General features: G+C 38.9%; 1 protein-coding gene across 3 annotated transcripts in view; it reads left to right on the plus strand.

Annotated features, from left to right (window-relative positions):
* Positions 1 to 22,258, plus strand: part of pde1a (phosphodiesterase 1A, calmodulin-dependent) — a 605,934-nt gene that overhangs the window by 491,461 nt on the left and 92,215 nt on the right. For all 3 annotated transcript variants that reach the window (XM_043693462.2, XM_087988965.1, XM_087988966.1), the window contains one exon: positions 14,356 to 14,469. In XM_043693462.2, the coding sequence (XP_043549397.1) occupies positions 14,356 to 14,469 (114 nt within the window). The remainder of the gene's footprint in view (positions 1 to 14,355; positions 14,470 to 22,258) is intronic.

The raw sequence follows: 22,258 nt of genomic DNA on the forward strand, positions 1-22,258 counted from the left end.
GCAGTCTTTGCAACAATATTAAACACCTACCTGGCACACTCGTACCAAAAGCATAAATGCTCAATAATCATGCTTGACAGGGAATATACAGTGCAGGGCCATTTCACTGCCATTATTTTATTTTGAAATGTTAAACTGATTTCTAACATCAAGGGCATGGACACAAGTGAAATAAAAGCAACAGTATATTTAATAGCTCTGGTTAAACAGGCCAAACATGATAATACAATTCCAATGTGAAAAGAATGTTTGGCAGTAAATTTGATAAACAGAAAAGACCTCATTATAAATTTTATTTTCTTAGGTGGCAAAGGAGAGAAAATGAGAATATATTTTATATGGCTAGTTTATATGATTTGGATTGTGTTGCCTGAAGGTAACTTCCAAAAAGGAATAGCATAAACAAGTGAAAGGGAAACAATTTCAGACTGATTTAAAATGGGTGAGGGATTAATTAGTTAGGTCTTTCAAAGATCTAGCACAGGCGTGATGGGCTGAATGGCCTCCTTCTATGCTTATGATTCTAGGACTTACCCCTTGAGAGAAGCAGCAGATTCGCTTGAGGCTGAACCAGCAATCGTGTTATGGTTGGCAACAAAGGCCACTGAGAGACAATTCTAACCAGGGAGAAGGAGGTGAGTAGATAGTAGACTGATGCAGTCACCAAAGTGGCAAGAGATCTGTTCTGCTAGCTACCCCAGCCCTGTGGTTTTCCTGTTTAGTGTTCAATTAATTAATTACCTAAGCCGTACACCTCAAAGCTCTTTATTTGTTAAATAGTGTCACTGTTGTAACATAGGAAATATGATAGTCAATTTTCACACAGCAAACTCACATCAATAGTGTATAAAATGAAAATGTAAGTTTTTTTTTATCAGAAAGTAGAAGCAAACGCTTCATTTCCACCTGTAAAAATGACCCTGATGAGCTAATCCAGTATTGAGTTTTAGAGCTCAGCTAAATATTCACAATGAGGCAACTGTAAACTGTATCAATGGATACAGCCAGACATCTGTTCCTCCAGATGGCCTCATCATGAATGATTGACATTTGATTGTTTGACATATTTATGCGGTTATAATAAATCATTCTTTAATGTTTTTATTTTTATTTGAGCAAATTATAAAGCTGACTAAGGTAAAGCTTCCATTATTGATATTGCAATAGCTGTCTGATTGAAACTTTTATTGGGCTGTCAAAGGGAAATTTTTGATTGGGTGTTTTTTAAATGCTTTTCAAAACTTACCTTTGTTGTTTGGTTCTATAGTGGGTGAGTAGGTTCTTGGGAATGGAAAGGGACATGGAAGGAAAAAGTGAGGCATGGAAGTGGGAGTTATTGGGACGTGGAGAAGGCAATTCAAGAGGCAATATGGACATGGAGAGAGTGTGAACACCATGGGCAATGCTGGGGAGCTGAGGAAAGGACATCAGTGATTGGAAGCAGCATGGAGAGTGAGCAGGGGTTTGAGAGAGTGTAGGAAGTGAGAGTTAGAGGGCATAACAGTCATTAATACAACTGGGACAAAGACCTATGGAAACTCAATAAATCATCTTTAAACCAGCCAGTGTTAGCACTTGCCCGTTCTCATGGTGGTTTTTGAGTTGCTTCTGAATCAATGGGGCTGATTCGTCTTGTTTCCACCTCCCAAAGAAAATATAATCTGAACGGGGCTATTTAGATCCAGGTGGCCATTTCCCAATTCAAGCTTCCTGAGTTAATGGCAAAAATCCTGTATATGTCAGGTATGGGAGCATAGTAATGTTGCTGGACTAATAACCCAGACACCTAGGCTAATGATCTGGAGATACAAATCGAAATGTTATTGTGTCAGCTAGGAAATTTAAATTCAATTAAAGAAATCTAGAAAGAAGCTCGTATTATTAGTCATGACCATGAAACTACTGGATAGTCAATAGAAATCAGGGAAGGAAATCTGCCATCGGTGCTTAGTCCGGACTCTGTGTGACTCCAGACCCATTGTTGATTCTTATGAAAATGATTCAAAGACTGTTAGGCATGGTCAATAAACACTGAACCTGCCAGTGATGCCCACGTGCTATGAATGAACAAAAATAATATAAGTGGAAAATATTCTGAAGAAACAAAATAACACACGATGGTCCAGTGCAGCTGCCTTTTTATTTACTCTTGGTACGTCTTTGATATTGGTGACTGAGATGAAATGATAATATACATTCAAATCACGCTGGAAAGGAACTTGATAGTGTACCCATACACTGCTCATCTTATCCTTCTAACCAACAATGGAAAATTACATTTATAAAGTATTGTTAATGTTGAAAAAGATATTTTTCAGAGATGTAAGAAAATATTAATGTTGATTGATAGAAAGGTAACAAAGACTTGCATTTGTATTGTTTTAACCGAAAGAATTTGCTGTTGGTCATTTTAAACCAGGTTTCGCAAATAGGGTTTGAGGAAACAGACCAAAAACCTAGTTTTAAAGAACCAAAGGAAAAGAAATGTTTAAAACCTACTCCTGTTATACACAGGAGAGGAGGACAGTAAAAATAATTAGTTCATCTCTCTCTTTTGTCCACGACATTATTAATACATGTCAATTCTTCATTAACCTTGTCAATCTTTCAAATGCATGCAGTGCACTATCTCAGTCATTTCTGCAGCTTAAAGATTTTAATTCACAGGTTTTCATGATACATACATTCTTGGGGTTAGCATACTAATTTGCAGAAGACTACTTTTAACTACTTAATCAATATAATTTAACACTTCACAGGAACAGCAGTAAAGTCATTGATTGTAATGTGATCAGATACAACCAGGAAAAATTTGGGAGAGAGCACAGACTACATAGAAACCAAAAGAACTGCGGATCCTGTAAATCAAAAACAAAAACAGAAGTTGCTGGAAAAGCTCAGCAGGTCTGCAGCATCTGTGGAATGAAACCAGAGTTAACATTTCGGGTTCAGTGACCCTTCCTCAGAGTTCCTTCACCCGAAAAGTTAACTCTGATTTCTCTCCACAGATGCTGCCAGACCTGCTGAGCTTTTCCAGCATTTCAGTTTTTGTGCAGAATACATAGAACCCTGCAACTTCAGGCTATCATATATCCTTTGGGTAAGTGCCTATCAACTCGTGACCAGCAATCTTAATTTCATGCTGAGTTCTTCAACTAAAGTCTACTTTTACAGTGGTGCTGAGTATGGCCACTTTCTAGCTCCTCTGCATGAGGAACAATTCACATGGTACACAGTTATGTCCATTAATTTGAAAGCAGCCCCAAATGTTTACGTTCACATTTCTTTAAATCTAGTGGCGATAAGGGATGTGGGAGTTGACAAGCATAAGGCCTTTTGTTGGAGTAACAATATCCAATCAACATTAAACTAGACCAGCAACAACCAGGCAGTCAGGCTTTTTTTTTTGATATGGACAATATCTGACCATTTCATATAAGAATGATTGATACAGACATGCCCATTCAGGTATCATCAGGTCAACCTAGAACAACAGAAAAATAAACTAGTCAGAGGATGTGACATTGAGGTGAACATACTCCAAGTTAATGTACTATAACATGATATTTGAACACATGGAAAATCCAAGATCATGAAGTAGGGATCCTTTATGCTACTTGGCATCAAGTCATTACAAATATAAATATAAACTAGGTTTAAACCAGGAAATATTTTCAGCATTGACATGGAATGAAGTTTGTAGTTCACATGAGGTGGGTTGTCTTGCTGTTCCTTCTTCCGATTGCCCCTCCTTCCTCCAAAGACACCTTTTTATCCCCCAGAGAGGATCTGTTTGACAGTTCCAACTGCCTTTCCTTATCACTATTGCCTGCTACTGCTACTCCAGTGCCATTTGCTGGAAGTTATGATGACATTTACATTCTAAATAGTCCATCATTCAGATCTTTTTCTTAAAAAAGAATAGATATGGCCTGGGGAATTCTCAATGTTGCATACCTTGGTTGATGATTCCAGTTGCTGTGACAGCCGATGTAATAACACAGTGGTAAAATTATATCTTCATCAAAACAGAGGTGTTAACTGAGCGATGCTTTTGAGTCTTAAGCAATGGCTGTATTGCCAACAATACTAGGGGGGAGAGAAGGTATATATTCCAGTAAGGTTGGCCAAAAAAGTAATGTTGTAATGTGTGTTTTGCAATTGAGAGAGCTTCAGGATTTGAAGGGACTGCAGCTTTTTGTGAAAGAAAATAGAATTTAGAGAATTGGCTAGATTATATTCTGCTACTAGCAGCTTTAGGAGTAATTTATTGCTCTGGACTATGCTAGTAGTTTCTCCTCTAGTTGTTTTCAGCAGTGTGGATTTTCAATCCAAACACAGAGGAAGCCATAGAGCAATGCTTCTCAAATGTTTTCCCACAGTGACCCCATTTTGAGGCTTGAAAATCATCATGACATTTCAGTGAGAACTGTGACAGCAGTGGCCTGTTAGAATGGGAACACAGCTGATGTAGCTTGGCCTGGTCCTAATGGCAGCCATTACCAGCTCAGATGTCACTTGGTCTCCCAACCATGCTCACTTTGGGAAGCCCTGACTGAGAGCATAGTTTCATGTGAACTACTAGAAAGCAGTTCATAGGGAGCATGGAATACAGCACAAATATGGCAATAATACTCACAGATGTCACATAATACCTAGTAAGGATTTACAGGTTAGCGGGTTAGAAACCAGGGTTTTTTTTATAATTATTGTTGATGTTACTTGTTTGAAATTAACATTGTGTGCCTGGAATGAATGAATGGTAAAGCATATGTTCTTGAGGTACGAATGTTTTTAAAAAAATTGATCTGTAAGTGTTACTGGTTTCTACAGACTTCCACTTACATTGAACAATGAGAGATAGTTTAGATTTTCTTTTCCTTTCTGTTCCAATGAAGAGTTAAATTAGACTCGAAATGTTAACCCTATTTCTCTCTCCACCCCAGACGCTGCCAGATCTGCTGAGTTTCTCCAGCACTTTCTATTATATCTAATGTTTTATTTCAAACCTCCAGCAGACAGTATTTTGTTTTTATGTTAAACTAAATCAGTTTGGATAATGGAACTCAGCTGAGGAGAAAGCCCCATCTAGTCATTATAAACAACTAATCTGGAATTAGAGTTCATCAGCTAGCCATGACCATATTTAGTAACAGGCTGGTTTATGAATGGAGTTGTGGGATAGGAGATGCTAACTGTTGGTTTGAAACAAAGATACTGCTTTCCCAGAGTCAGATAGAATGTGAGTGATTAACTGTGAGAAGAGAACTCGTTGTTTTCTCTCCCTCTCCCCAGCCATTCTGCAATTGTGTGCTCTGACCATAGGCAAACTCTTCAACAGCTCCTGACTTCAGAGGAAATGTCAGGGATTGTCCATCAAGCCCTTTAACTGTCTCAACGTAGAATCTGGAAAAATCACAGTACAGCCTGAAACCAACCAGTGCATCAACCTAAAAGATCCATTCATGGTTGACATTCTCTTAGACACTCATAAACAATTTAAACAATGCCCACCCTTTGGCCTGTAAATCCTTGGATGCGTGTGGGAGTGCGAGTTGGCATGATTTTAGTTTGAGATGCTGGAGTGCAGTTCATAGGAGGACAGATTTTAAGCACAGTAAATAATATTACCCTTTTTTTAAAAAAAAGAGCTTTCTTCAAATCTGTCTGTGTCTTTCATAGTCGCAGCACTTAAAACATTCAAATACTCACTAAAGTGACAGGCAAATTATTATTAGAATACCCATTGGGTCAACCAGGAAGTTTGTAAGAGGTGCAAAGAGAGAGGGACAATTCTCCCATTTCTGCCCTGGCCAGAATATTGTTGTAAAAAAGATACAGAAACTCTGGACAGCAAAATAGAAAATCTGCAAATATAATACCAAAAATGTGTGGATCAGGGGTGACATAATAGAAGTCTTTAAAATTTTGAGATGCTTTAGTTGAGTGGATACATATGTTTCGTGTTTGGGGACGAGCACAACTAGTGGCTGTCATCAAGAAATCCAATAGGGAATTCTGAAGAAAGTATTTGCATAAAGAGTGGTGATAATGTGAACTTGTTACCTCAGGAACTGTTAACAGTGAGTAGTATAGAGGCATTCAAGTGGTAGCCAGACAGGCATCAAAGGGAGAAGGCAATAGATGGTTCCAATGATAGATATGGATGAGAAAAATTAAGAACAGGCTCCAGCACAGCTTACACACTGTTCTTCTGTCTGTACATCTAGGAGACCTAGGTTCAAGTCTTATCTGTTTCAGAAGTGTGTAGTAACATCACTGAACAGGTTGACTAGAAAAGAAAAAACTTTTTTTTAAACACAGTCATGGACTGGTTGGTCAAATGACCTGAACTGTGTCTGAATTAATCTAACATAAAAGTTTTTTTTAACCAGTTTGCTCAGGGCAAACTGAACTGCAGGTTATAATCACACACGTAATGCATTATTTTTCCTACCTGGAATTCTGTTTCTTTCAGTCACTAAATCTCTTAACTTTTGGCATTAATCATTCCATTTGGAGAAGTTCTTCACTTGAAAGGATTTCTGTATATTCAATATATTTCCCTCTTAATATAATAGTGAAAAACCTACCATAGGATCGCTTACAGAGAAACAGATGATATGCTGGTTTCAATGACCGGAGTATTAAACCAAATCATAGACAATGCATTATCTGCCACTGACTTGGAGCTGTACTAAAGTTGCTTGTCATTTTAAGCAACCATAATCTAATTGATGTCATTAGGAACAGTAAAGTCAGAATGTATTTGTCTCATTAGGAAAATTAACAGATTAAAATGGGATTGCTACTTTCAGGTTGTAGCTCAGTGGCACCCAGTCTTTATGATTGTTTTACTTCTGTAACTATAAACAACAATGGAATACAATGCCATGCCCTGGCAGACCACATATAAGGGCATCATAGGATATGTAGATAGGGCAGGAAGATAGAATTAAGCTACTAGGTCTTAGATAATGGTATGGGTTTGAGGGCTACTTCTGTTCTTGTCTCTTATTTGTTTATATGTTCTTATGCTGTAGCAATTGTGAATTATCTGGGACTTCTTCACAATCAAATTCAATTCCCATTAAGTTTCTGCCACTCTTCCTCCAAAATGGCAGATCAAGAAATTTCCAAGGGGCTTACAAATGGTCATTTTTAATATATCGCTATCAAATTCCCATTATACTACTGAGGATTATTCAGAAGATATGCTGTATGAAGTGAATACAAGGTACCTACTGAAGTCAGTTGAAAGGTTGTTGATAAGCAATAAGTATTTAATATAAATCTTAAGAAAATACATGCAACTAGTGGTGGCATTTTATGGTTGTGCAATAATCTTTTGTTTCTTAATGCTGTTTGAAGTATGACATAGAATGTAAGATGTAACACTTGAAATATGACAGTAAAGCAGAATGACGACAATGTACTACATTATTATAGAATTTTCAAAGCAGCAAAATATCCCAAGATATTTCACAGGCCAATTATCAATTAAAATTTAACATCAAGGCATGTGAGGAGGTAATGGGCATATTACCAAAACCTTGTCAAAGAGATAGGTTTTAGAGAGTATTCTAAAGGAGGAGAAAGAGGCAGAGAAGAGGAGATAAAGGACACATTCAATTACCCAATATTCCAGCAATGAGAATCAGGTATGTACAAGAGAACAGAATTGGAGGAATGCAAAGACCTTGGAGATTTGGAAGGCAGACGGATATTGCAGAAGCAGGGACAGCTGAGGCTAGGGAAGGATTTGAAAACAAGGATGAGAATTTTGAAACCAAAATGTTGCTAGACTGAGAGCCAATGTAGATGTGAGCACAGAAGTGACAGGCAACGAAGACTTTGTGCAAGTTAAACTATTGACAGAAAAGTTTTTGTATTATTTTACATTTACAGAGAGTGATAAATTAAAAGTGCACATATGGGGTGGAATTTTCTCTGCTTAGCAGAGTCTTGGGTCTTTGGACTTTATGTGGGTCCTCAACTCAATGATCTCTGGATTATGGGCACCTGGGCAAACTTCCCAGAGACAACATATTACTGACCATTTCCAGGAGCTATGTAAATTTAGAATGGTGTGTGGGCAGTGCAGGCAGGATGGGTAATCAGAATTGGGGATAGCCAGCAACTGCACTAGAAAAGGTGAGTACTGCTGATGTAGGTGCAAAACTATAGGAGTCTTTCAAGATGAAACACCTTCTTTGAAGATTTCTTGAATTGTTAAGCATGGCCACTGCTGCTGGGCCCTAAGAGTGTTGAGAAATCCACTTGACAGGATGGAGTGCAGTTGCAGCTATTGTCCTCTTACTCCAGTGGCTCAGGGTGGAGTGTGGGATGGGTTAGAGCAGGTCACCAGGAAGTGTATTCCAGTGGCTCAGGGTGGAGTATGGGATGGGTTAGAGCAGGTCACCAGGAAGTGTATTCCAGTGGCTCATGGTGGACTGTGGGATGGGTTAGAAGGTCATCAGGAAGTGACCTCCTGGCACAAGTCAAGATTTTATCTCAGTGACTGACCCATGCAGTATTGGGAGGATCCCAGTTACATCACCAACTTTTATCTGACTAGCACTTAATTGGTACAATTAACTAGGCAAAAGTGAGGACTGCAAATGCTGGAAACCAGAGTTTAGATCAGAGTGGTGCTGGAAAAGCACAGCAGGTCAGGCAGCATCCGAGGAGCAGGAAAATCGACGTTTCAGGCAAAAGCCCTTCATCAGGAATAGAGGCAGGGAGCCTATCTAATGCTGCTGGGCAGGCAACCAATGCCAAACAGTTCAGGAAGCAACATGTTGGGGAGCAGTTCCAACACAAGGTGTCCTTAATGTTTCTGATGCCTTCTCCAAAGCTGTCTCCATGGGATCAGGAAGATTCCGTCCTGCACTTAACACTTTGACTTTATCAAGTTACATGTTTATTTAAATTTCATGGATTGGAAATTTGTTGGGAATGAATGTTGAATTCTTAAAGAATGAAGTCATCTTCAGATGGTATATCTCCAATAGTCATCTTCAGTAATCCCTTGATTTTATCCATGTCTTCAGATAAGTTTTCAAGTCTCCTGTTATGTTATGTCTTATTTGTAAGACTTGGCCCTAACTGAGCCACTTGTTGGAATTCTGTTGTTTGGCCAAATATGAATGCTCAGTTATCATCCATTACCAACAGAAGAACCTTAGTTATTATTTATTGGTTTAAGAATGTTTTGATTAACTTATTTAGGTGCAATTTAATAACATTTGTTCTATCCTATATGCATTAATATTATTTATTAACTTGTGTTTTAATTTACTTGATAATGTTTCTCTGTTAGAAAACATACAGTTGTAAGAAAACTGCATAGAATGTAACATGTCTTTCTTGACAGCAAGAATATTGGAAAAATTCACCATTAATAGTATTCATAAAGATAATGAAGATGTGAACTTTTACATTAGAATAGACGCACACTTCATTTTGTAATATTTTGTTGTTAAGCATAATAGCTAGCCAGAAAATAAGCTGCATCAAACAGTGCCAGCTCGGTTAAATTGACCCAGTTATCAGATCTGCACTTAAAAGCTTGGATTTGTGCTTTTCACATGAGGTAATCCAGGATTTTACTACAAATCAAGAGCTTCTGCTAAAATTTATCCCTCATACAAAGAATTATGAAGTGATGTCATGGTGTTGTTGCTCGTTTTCTGATGATGGTTGATGGGGAGATAGTTTTGCTGTGGTTTACAATCTCTTAGAATGTAACTGTAGTGTACATCTCAAAGGCATGGAGATTGTTACAATGTCACTTGTGTGTTTAAGCAAACTTGGATCATCCATCACATAAATAGACACATGTGCCTGTCTGTTTAAATAGGTACAGAAGTCAATCTAAACTGGCTCTTGATTATTCATCAAATTCTGCAATATCAAAGGAGTAGCCCCTTAAACTCTCCAATGGAACAAAAGAAGTAACTAGCTCCATATGAAGATTTTGTTTTCAGAAGATGAGGAACAATAGAACACTGAGACTATTTGCCTAGTGCCAAAACTTACATAGGATACCCTTTCACCAAGAAACCAGAAATTTTGATGACTATGCATTGTTCTAAGGGCTATGATTACTTTTTAAAAATAATCAGTTGGGCTGCCACCAACAAGGTGCACCCAGGCTAATCTGAGTAGTGCAGAATGAAGCATAGTGTTAAGTATGATAATATTTTGAAATTTAGAAAATGTTTGGCATTGAGTTGCTCACTTCTACCATTATAACTCAGACAACATGAGGTTTAAGAGCCTACTGGATTGCAAATAGCAGATGTGGCTTAATCATGCATCATTTTTGGGCCCTTTCCAATGTCCTGCTCCCACCTCCCCCCAATGTTTCACAAAACTTGCATTCATAATGGCAGCATTGGGAATGCTACAAGATTACACTGCTTATTAAGTCATAGCTTCCATGAAGGAGAAGAAAGGAATTTGATTTATATAAATTCTACAATTCAAAGTTGTTTGCAACCATTGAATTATTGTATTCACTGTTGTTATAAGGGGAATACAGCAGCCAAGATCCCACAAAATCCGTAGCCAGTTAATCTCTTTTTGGTTGAGGGAGGAATATTGGCAAGAATATCCATAGTTCCTAATCTTCAGTGACCCTGTGGGATCCTTAACATCCATCAGAATGACTGGAAAAGACAAATGGGGACTTGTTTTTTGATTTGATTCAAAGGCTGCCACATCTGAAAATCCCTTAGTACTGCTTTGGAGGGCTACCTAAATACATCCGCTAAAGAACTGGGTTGTGGCTTGAATCCATAACCTCTGTCTCAAAGGAAATAACACTAGAAATTGACATCTAACCTGACACTGAATATATTTTCTGGAACCTTTCTCTGTTTAACAAATTATATACAATCAGGCACTCAATTTCTTTTCCAAGGAAAATTTCCTGTTATAGATTCATTCTGCAGACCGCTAATAAATAATCCTGCCACACAAAGCTTATACATCTTCAAACTGAAGTTTGAGGTATAGCAGATCAGTGAACTGGAGGTAGACAACATCGTGCCTAATCAGCTGTCTGTTTTGATTCAGTTTAAGGTGCCAAGTTATTCCAGTTGCTTGGAGCTGGGTTCTTGTTTGTTTCGTAGGCAAGGAAATTCAGTTGCAGCCAAATAGAAAATAATATGTTTTGTCATTATCCTTGCAATAGTGACCTAAGAAAAGGTTGGATAGCAATGACTTAAATGTTCATGATGACAGTGGCAAGAGCTTGACATGTAATGGTGGTACAGAAAAGCAGTGCATTCCTCAATTTCAATAGTCCAACAGAAATGTTTATAGTAGAAGATATGCTGACATCCTTTAATCTCCTCCATGAAATGTACAACATTCCCTTATTAAATTCACAATTGGAGAAGCAGCAAATGCTAGTCTGGACTGTGAATCGTATTTCGGATGGAAGACCCTTTGAAAATGTGCCCAATTTTCATGCCTTTGGATGAGGAAGCATTCAATTATTTAGGAACTAGCTTTGGGGCAGAGAAATTGTGGGAATGTGAACTGACAGCATAAAAATCCCCAAGCAATAGTTCTGGCCGTGAATAGCATGACATGCCATTCTCAAGTACACTACAACAATAAAAATGTCTAATCTTCCCCCTGCCAGTTTCTGTGTATTAACATAACATGCTCTGATGATTTCTGAATAATTAACGTTGTTGAGTTTACAGTAATGGAAAGCCAAATACTTAACAGAACAAAGAAATGTATTTGATTTTTCTCTTTTTTGAAGTGTGTTGTGATAACTTTAGTGTGATTGAAGTTCCCTTCAGAGATTCATAGATCAAAACACCTTGATATAAATCATTATGAACTTGATGGATTAAATCAGAACAACTATAATAGGAGTTAGTGTAGAGGATTAGATTTATTCATACACCTTCTTTAGCACCTCATCGAATTTACATTTACAGCCATGTTCTGCAGTATGGTCAAATTTGCTTTGGATGTCATGATCCTGAATTTAGAAGTATGTGTGTGTCCTGAGCAAGTGTTTGTTGTGAAGTCATCCATTAATACAATTGAAATGGACTGTTAATTGACTATCTTCACAATCAGTTACAGGTGGTAATGAGGGAAGGGGGAGGTATTTCCTGAGACACGAGGGCCAATGAGAGGCCCTACAGTATCAGTCAGTGAGCAACCCCACTGAAAGAGATGGGTGCTGTTGAAGCAGAAAAGTAAGTGTGAGACCAACATTGGAAGCACTTTTGACAAACTGTTGTGAACTTAAACTTAATGAAAGGCACTCAGCATGAACAGGATAGTCAGCCAGATGATTTTTGGGAAACGCAATTAATTTGTAGCTTCAAATTCTACTTTTAATCCCACCTAAATTCCACAAGCTATCTTGTGGCCTCAGGCGACTGACTGTGTGGAGTTTGCATGTTCTCCCTGTGTCTGCGTGGGTTTCCTCCAGGTGCTCCAGTTTCCTCCCACAGTCCAAAGATGTGCAGGTCAGGTGAATTGGCCATGCTAAATTGCCCGTAGTGTTAGGTAAGGAGTAAATGTAGGGGTATGGGTGGGTTGCACTTCGGCGGGTTGGTGTGGACTTGTTGGGCTGAAGGGCCTGTTTCCACACTGTAATGTAATCTAATCTAATCTAATCTTGATAGGCTTTGAGCCCATGCCCCAGAGCTTTGTAGCCTTTGAGTTACTAATCGACAAATACGAGCACTGCACCTCCTTAAACCTATAGATTAAACTAGGATTGTGTTTCCTGGAATTTAGAAGGTTGGGGAATGATTTGATTGAATAGATAGTGTAGGTAGAGAAACTATTTTTACTATTTGGGAATTCTGTGTCTAGGAGGCATAGTCTAAATGGGCGAAAGTGAGGATTGCAGATGCTGGAAATTAGAGTCGAGAATGTGGTGCTGAGAAAGCACAACAGGTCAGACAGCATCGAGGAGCAGGATTCCTGATGAAGGTCTTTTGCCTGAAACTCCTCCTCGGATGCTGCCTGACCTGCTGTGCTTTTCCAGCACCGCACTCTCGACTCTAATCTCCAGCATCTGCAGTCCTCGCTTTGGCATAGTCTAATTGTTAGATCTAGACCTCCTCCAAACAATTGGAAGTTTGGAAACACCTCCACATGTAAAGGGTGGTAGAAGTTTGGAACTCTGTTCCATAAACAACAGTTAATTCCTGGTCAAATGATAATTTTAAATCTGAGACTGATCATTTTTTGTGAACCACAGATGTTAAAGACCATGGGCAAAAACAAAATTGTGGATTTAGGTCACAAATCAGCCATAATATCACTGAGTGACACAGCAAATTGAAGGATATAAATGATCTGTCTCTGTTTCAGTGTTATAGTGAATAGCTTTACTCTGATGACACATTTGTAGAAAGACTCGTGAGTGCAGGCAAGATGTAAAGTTGAAACTTTATTGCTGGAACAGCACAGCAGGTCAGGCAGCATCCAGGGAACAGGAGATTCGACGTTTCGGGCACAGGCCCTTCTTCAGGAATCCTGAAGAAGGGCCTGTGCCCGAAACGTCGAATCTCCTGTTCCCTGGATGCTGCCTGACCTGCTGTGCTGTTCCAGCAATAAAGTTTCAACTTTGATCTCCAGCATCTGCAGACCTCACTTTCTCCAGGCAAGATGTAAAACCACATTTCCAAGCATCTTTATGCCATTAATTGTTTATTTTAGTAATTTTCAGGTAGGCAGTTATCTACCTGAAATATACTGTGTATGACATCATATAATCATATCATGTCACTATGTTAAAAAGAGATTGGCTTTTAAAATAATAGAATTCCCCTAAAACTATTAAGTGTACTGAAATACCACATACACTGTATCAGTTCAAGAAGGCAGCTCATCACCACTCACTGACATTGCCAGTGACCCCAACATGAACAAGTGAAAACATATGAACAAGTGAGTAGGTATATGAATAAGGTATCATTGTCAGACATGGAGCCTTGTCATTACTTCAGGAGGGAAGGTTGTGTCACCACCGCTTGGATCAAGTGTTACCTCAGTCTTTCCAGTTTCAATAACTATCTATATAGTTTTTCTGTAATCTGCCACCTCAATTAAAAGCTTGGCACACAGGTGGGACAGACCAACATTTAAAAGAATTTTAGTGAACATTTTTATTGTATCTTTTCAGGGGACAAACTGAACAATTTTGTCAGAAGTTCAACCCTTTGAAACAAATGTTCTCATTTTGGTGCTTATTTTTAAAGAATCAACATTTAGCATTCACTTGAAATGAGGTATTTTATAAATGGAATATGTAACCTGATATGATAGTTTAAAAAGTTTTAATGCAATATCTTTCTTATTCAGATTAAGATGCCTTGTGAAGCAAATAGAGAAAGGTGAGATTAATGTGACCGACTTAAAGAAAAATATCGAATATGCAGCCTCTGTGTTGGAAGCAGTTTACATTGATGAGACAAGGTGAGTTTCTTTTGTCTTTTAATTGAAAACCCATATGGCACAGTGTGCATTTGATTTATGTATATATATTAAAACACAATTTGTGTACGCATTGATAATTATTGCTAACCTCCTGCTTACAATTCAAAGAAAATTTTTTTTCTATTTGTTTTCTTGTCCTATAGTTTCAAGTAATGTTTTCTGTTTTCTTGCCTATGAATATCAAGAGATTATGCACTCTCATTCTATTTTCTCTTTCCATTTATAACTAATTGATGGAAAGCCAAGTGTGGGATGTGCAATTTGGGTGCTGGATGCCCTGAAGTGGAATATCTCCCTTTTAAATTCCTTTGTGTGCCATTTTAGTGCACCATTTAACATTATTCCATTCAATTCCTGTCTGTGCTATTTTGTTAAACTAATTTAATTAGTCCAACAACTGTATTACCAGGAAGAGTAGCCAGGAATTGCAGCAGTGTGCTATAACATTTTTTGATCTCGTTATTCTGCTAAAGAAATAAATTGTGTAGAACTAATTAAACAGTGCACTAAACCATTTCGAGAAAAAAATACATTATTTGTGTGTCAATATATTAGGACTCATTTTTGCTTTTGCCGTTGATAGAAAATGAGCATTTGTACAAGCTGCTGAGGTTTCTATATAACTGAACTTCAAGCAAAGAAAAATTAGAAGGGGTGTATAACAGATAGCTGATCAAAAACCATCCATTTTCTACAATCATTGAAAGTTAACTCAGCCTATTTTGTCAAAACTCATGATATGTATTGTTCTGCTATGTATTATCAAAAAATGAGTTGCTTATCTCTGAAATTTATGTGGGTAAGATGGTGTAAAAGAACTTTTCACCGCTCTGCTGCACCTGCTAAAATTAGTTCTAGAATTTTCTCAGTCTTGAAGAATTTCTATGTACATATGTATATATCTGGATTGATTGGCAATCAGGCAATGAATTAGCTGCTGATAAGTTTCCCATACCTTTACTGCATGAGAACCCCAAACCAATAGCTTAGTTCTAACCTAGCTACAAGGAAGAGTAGCCAGGAGTTGCAGCAGTGTGCTATAACATTTTTTGATCTCATTGTTCTGCTAAAGAACGTTTAGAGACCTGAGGTAAGTAAATCATTAACTTATTTCAGAAACATCTTAGTATACACTCATCTAGTCACAAAACTGCAAGAAAGAACACAATCATATAACATTTGCAATAAAGTACAGTCTCATGGGCATAGCATACAGTGACATTTGGTAGGACTCTTCTTCAGAACTGGAGACTCAAACAGTTAACTTTTTTTTTCTCTCCACAGATGCAGTCAGACCTGCTGAGTTTCTCCAGCATTCAGTGTGTTTGTTTCAGATTTCTAATATCTGGAGTATTTTGCCCTTATACAATAAGACTTAACCCCTTAAAATACGTTGTGTCCAAAGCTGCTGATTCTACTCATTGTAATACACCATCCCCCACTTCTCTAATTACAATTTCAATTTTAAAGGGACTTCCATTGTGGTAGTTTCACTAGTCTAACATGTTCTCAGCATCTTTAGAGGTTTTTGGGAATTTACATCCTCTATATAGTCTCACAGACTGTTGGGCAGAAGAATTAACAGAAGACTTTAGCTCAGCATTCAGTCTGTCATCTGGAGCTCTTGGACAATACATCATCATTGGTCTATTTGACGGGGTTGGACTTTGCGGCCATTAGCTTCTGTCTAAAACCTTGTGCATGCCCAGTACCATTTTTGGTTCAAATGAGGTAGTACTGCAGATGCAAAACCAAACTGACTGTGTGGTTGGAGATCTGGCACGCTGTGTGCTTTGTGACATTTGGCACCGATTTCTATCTTACTGGAATAGCACTCATTCTGTTTCTCCCTTGTTTCAAATATACATCTTGTACAAGCAGCATGAATGTTGTGGGAGAGTCGAGAGTTGAGTTTTAGGTTTTCTTCCCACAAAGAATTTGCATTGAGCTAAGTCATTTGGGAATGGAGCAATAACTCAGAAGTGCAAATTGAATGTCATTGTTTTCTTCAGCAAGGCTTTCACTACACACACTTCTCTTCCAGTTTCAGCATTAACTTGAGGCTATCTTGGAGAGCTAGAGGACAAACCTCATATGATGTTGTGAGTTCTTTAATGTATTCGTTGGAAAACTCTGGTCCATTGTCTGAAATTACAAGATGTAAAATTCCATGTGTTGCAAGTACTCCTTCACTGATTCAAGACTATGACTCTGCAGTTGCTTGACTTCTATGTATCTTGAGTAGTAGATTACCACCATCAGGATATTATAATTTAAGTGTTCACAGTCATCCATCCAAAGACTTCTTCATGGTCTTGATGGAAAGAAAAATTATATGAACTGTTACTTTGTCTCCTGACAATGAATTCCATGAGTAATAAAATTTAATGTCATCTCTTCTAATGATTTTGAGAGTCCTGGAACCAAACAGAATATTTTACTCCAGCTCAACTTCCTGCGATATCCAAACGCCCCTGCTGTAATCATTGCATCAAGTCTTAGAGACTGTCAGAAAGATCAATCCCTTGGCTTAAATGAGTAAATCATTCACTACACAGAGGTATCCTTTATTTTTGTAATATTGTCTGAGAATGGGAATTTGTGGCATGTACGCTAGCCAACATTTGACGCAGTATTCTCTGACATGAATAGATTTTTCATCAGCTTTCTATGCATCTGTGGTTTCAATCAGTAACTGGATTGTTACTGGTGGAGTTGTACTTGTTATTAATGTAAAGGTTTCCAACTCTTCAATAGAATCCATGTCTCCATAGTCAAGGTTTTCCACAGGGACATTTAACTAAGAGCTGCAGTAGTCTGCTGTTTCTCTCAATGAGGATATCAGTACTCCAGCAGTTTCTGCTTTGATTTTTAGTTTTGACACAGAAACGCTCTCTGTATCATTACTACCGTCTCTTTCATGGATCTTGCTAACTTTTGAGGATTTTTGGCTTTCTCTGTGCAAGCTTCTAAATGTGATAAAGAGTGTAAAGTAATACTACTTTCTGCAAAAGTGAGATGAGCCGTCTTTTGCAAAATTATTTTCACCTCTTTTTTTTTCTCTATAACATCAATATCAGTTAGTTGGGCAGTTCACGCATGCTTTTCCTGTCTGCTGTATTTTTACGCAGCCATCATTCTGCTTTTAAGTGCAACACTTCACCGCATTTTTAGGATACGATTCTCTACATCACCGCAAATCATCAATAACGTTTGCTTTCTGACCTCAGCTCATCTGCTCAATTGAATTGCCCTTATAAATGTTAAATAATCTCTTCATGCCACATGGCCAGATAATGCCTCATCTGAGACTCTGACAACAACTCTGCCTTGGATACACTCTTCTTTTAGACTGTCTCATTGGAACTATGAGTTGACATGTCCCAAGGTTGCCAGTGAAATAGTTGATGCACTGGTTTTAATTTTCCAAAACTCATCAGATTCAGGAAAGATTCCTTGAGATTGGAAAATAGCTGATGTAACTCCTGTATTCAAAAGAGTAAGGAGCAGAAAACAGGAAGCTACAGGTCAGCTTAATATTTGTCACAGGAGAAATGTTATTAAAGATGTTATAACAGAGCACTTAGATAAATTTAGGGTAATCAGGCAGAACCAACATGTGTTTTGTCAAATGGAAATTATGTTTAACAAATTTATTGAAGCTCTTTGAAGAAGTAACTTGTACTGTAGATAAAGAGGAACCAGTGGATGTGGTTAAGGGTGCTTAGATTTCCAGAAGATATTTGATAAGATGCTACATCAAAGGTTACTGCGGAAATAATAGCTCACAGTCTAGGGGATAACATATTGGCATAGATGGAAGATGGACTGGCTAAGAGGTCTTTCTCAGGCTGATGTCACTAGTGGTGTGTCACAAGAATCAGTGTTGGGGCCTCAACTAGTGTAATAGAGTCATAGAGATGTACAGCACTGAAACAGACCCTTCGGACCAACCTGTCCACGCCGACCAGATATCCCAACCCAATCTAGTCCTACCTGCCAGCACCCGGCCTATATCCCTCCAAACCCTTCCTGTTCATAAACCCATCCAGCTGCCTTTTAAATGTTGCAATTATACGGACCTCCGCCAATTCCTCTGGCAGCCCATTCCATGCATGCATCACCCTCTGCGTGAAAACGTTGCCCCTTAGGTCTCTTTTATATCTTTCCCCTCTCACCCTACACCCTTGCCCTCTATTTCGGAACTCCCCCATCCCAGGGAAAAGACCTTGTCTATTTACCCTATCCATGCCCCTCATGATTTTATAAACCTCTATGTAGGCCCCAGCCTATTCAGCCTTTCCCTATCACTCAAATATTTCAACCTGGACAATATGCTTGTAAATCTTTTCTGAACCCTTTCAAGTTTCACAACATCCTTCCAAGAGTAAGGAGACCAAAATTGCACACAATACTCCAACACTGGCCTAACCAATGTCCTGTACAGCCGCAACATGACCTCCCAAATCTTGTACTCAATATTCTGACCAATAAAGGAAAGCATACCAAATGCCTTCTTCACTCTCCTATCTACCTGCAAACTTACTAACTATATACCTCTTATGCTCACATCCAAATCATTTATATGAATGATGAAATGTAGTGGACGCAGCACTGATCCCTGTGGCACTCCACTGGTCACAGGCCTCCAGTCTGAAAAACAACCCTCCACCACCACCCTTTCTCTTCTACCTTTAAGCCAGTTCTGTATCCAAATGGCTAGTTCTCCCTGTATTCCATGAGATCTAACCTTGCTAACCTTCCTCTCATGGGGAACCTTGTTGAACGCTTTACTGAAGTCCATATAGATCACATCTACTGCTCTGCCCTCATCAATCCTTTTGGGTACATCTTCAAAAAACTCAATCAAGTTTATGAGACATGACTTCCCACGCACAAAGCCATGCTGACTATCGCTAATCAGTCCTTGCCTTTCCAAATGCATGCACATCCTGTCCCTCAGGATTCCCTCCAACAACTTACCCACCACCGACGTCAGGCTCACCGGTCTATAGTTCCCTGGCTTGTCTTTATCCTCTTCTTAAACTGTGGCACCACGTTAGCCAACCTCCAGTCTTCCGGCACCTCACCTGTGACTATCGATGATACAAATATCTCAGCAAGAGGGACAGCAATCACTTCCCAAGCTTCCCACAGAATTCTAGGGTACACCTGATCAGGTCCTGGGAATTAATCCACTTTTACGTGTTTCAAGACATCCAGCACTCTGTAAGATGTCACCATCTATTTCCCTACATTCTTTTTTTCTTCCATGTCCTTTTCCACAGTAAACACCGATTCAAAATACTTGTTTAATATCTCACCTATTTCATGTGGTTCCACACAAAAGTCGCCTTGCTGGTCTTTGAGGGGTCCTATTCTCTCTCTGGTTACCCTTTTTTCCCTTTGAATTATCCTTAACTCTATCTGCCAAAGCTATCTCATGTCCCCTTTTTGCCCTCCTGATATCCCTCTTAAGTATATTGCTTTTATATTGATTTAAGGATTCACTCGATCTATCCTGTCTATACCTGACATATGCTTCCTCCTTTTTCTTAACCAAGCCCTCAATATCTTAAGTCATCCAGCATTTCCTATACCTACCAGCCTTTCCTTTCACCCTAACAGGAATATAATGTCTCTGGACTCTCGTAATCTCATTTCTGTCGGCTTCCAATTTTGCATCCGTCTCTACGAACATCTGCCCCCAATCAGCTTTTGAAAGTTCTTGCCTGATACCATCAAAATTGGCCTTTCTCCAATTTAGAACTTCAACTTTTAGATCTGGTCTATCCTTTTCCATCACTGTTTTAAAACTAATAGAATTATGGTCGCTGGCTCTAAAGTGCTCCCCCACTGAACCTCAGTCACCTGCCCTTTCTTATTTCCCAAGAGTAGGTCAAGTTTTGCACTTTCTCTAGTAGGTACATCCACATACTGAATCAGAAAATTGTCTTGTACACACTTAACAAATTCCTCTCCATCTAAACCCTTAACACACTGGCAATCCCAGTCTATGTTTGGAAAGTTAAAATCCACGACCATAACTAACTTATTATTCTTACAGATAACTGAGATCTCCTTCCAAATTTGTTTCTCAATTTCTGTCTGACTATTAGGGGGTCTATATTATAATCCCAATAAGGTGATCATCCCTTTCTTGTTTTCCAGTTCCACCTAAGTAACTTCCCTGGAGGAATTTCCAGGAATATCCTCCCTCAGCACAGCTGTAATACTATCCCTTATCAAAGATGCCAATCCCCCTCCTCTCTTGCTCTCCTTCTATCCTTCCTGTAGCATTTGTATCCTGGAACATTAAGCTGCCATTCCTGTCCATCCCTGAGCCACATCTTTGTAATTGCTATGATAGCCCAGTCCCATGTTCCTAACCATGCCCTGAGTTCATCTGCCTTCCCTGTTAGGCCTCTTGCATTGAAATAAATGCAGTTTAATTTATCAGTCCTACCTTGTTCTCTGCTTTGTACCTGCCTGCCCTGACTGTTTGACCTGCTTGTTTTCTCAAGTATACCAGTGTCAGATTGATCTCTTGTACAGGTCACGTCTACCCCAAAAGAGATTCCAATGATCCAAAAATGTGAATCCTACTGCCATACACCAGTTCCTCAGTCATGCATTCATCTCTTCTATCCTCCTATTACCTGCCCTCACTAGCTTGCCGCATCGGGAGTAATCCAGATATTACTACTCTCTATATTCTCCCTTCAGAATCTCATCCTTTTCCCTTCCTTTGTCGTCGGTTCCAATGTATACAATCACTTTCTGCTGGGTCCTCTTCCCCCTTGAGAACATTCTACACCCTCTCTGAGACATTCCTGATCCTGGCACCACTTACAATTTATATAAATGATGTGGATGAAGGGTTCAAAGATCATAGAATTATACAGCACAGAAAAAAAGCCCTTTGGCTCACTATGCCTATGCTGACCAAAGTACACTAATCCCATCAAGTACTCAACCAGATACTTCTTAATAGCTAAATGTGTTGTTGATACAAGGATAGGTAGGAAAGTGACTTGTGAAGAGAACATTTGGGGCAGCACAGTGGTTCAGTGGTTAGCACCGCTGCCTCATCGTGCCAGGGAACTGTGTTTGATTCCTGCCTTGGGCGACTGTATGGAGTTTGCACATTTTCCCCGTGTCTGCGTGGATTTCCTCCGGGTGCTTCGGTTTTCTCCCACATTCCAAAGATGTGCAGGCCAGGTGATTCGGCCATGCTAAATTGCCCTTAGTATTAAGTGTATTAGTCGGAGTAAATGGGTCTGGATGGGTTCTCTTTGGAGGGTTGGTGTGGACTTGTTTAGCTGAAGAGCCCGACTCCACACTGTAGGACATCTAATCTAATCTACAAAAAAACATATGGAGCTCAAAATGTGAAGTAGATCAGTTAAGTGACTGGGCAAAGATTTGGCAAACGGAGTACAATGTAAGAGAGTGTAAATTGTCCATTTTGGCAAAAAGAATCTACAGCACAAGTTACTTCTTCAAAGAGCTTCAATAAATTGGTTAAACATAATTTCCATCTGGACTGAGAGGTTGCAAAGCTCTGATGTTCCGAAAGATCTGAGTTGCATGAATCACAGAAGGTTAGTATTGCAGGTACAGCAATTAAACAGGAAAGCTAATAAAATGGTATGATTTATTGAGAGGGGAATTGAATACAAAAGTAGGGAGATTATGCTTCAGTTCTACAGGGCATTGGTGAGACCACATCAGGAGTATTCTGCACAGTGTTGGTCACTAGATTTAA

This window comes from Chiloscyllium plagiosum, unplaced genomic scaffold, assembly GCF_037043375.1.
Source record: "Chiloscyllium plagiosum isolate Xiang-an unplaced genomic scaffold, Cpla_swu_hap1 HiC_scaffold_7, whole genome shotgun sequence".
Taxonomy (NCBI): domain Eukaryota; kingdom Metazoa; phylum Chordata; class Chondrichthyes; order Orectolobiformes; family Hemiscylliidae; genus Chiloscyllium; species Chiloscyllium plagiosum.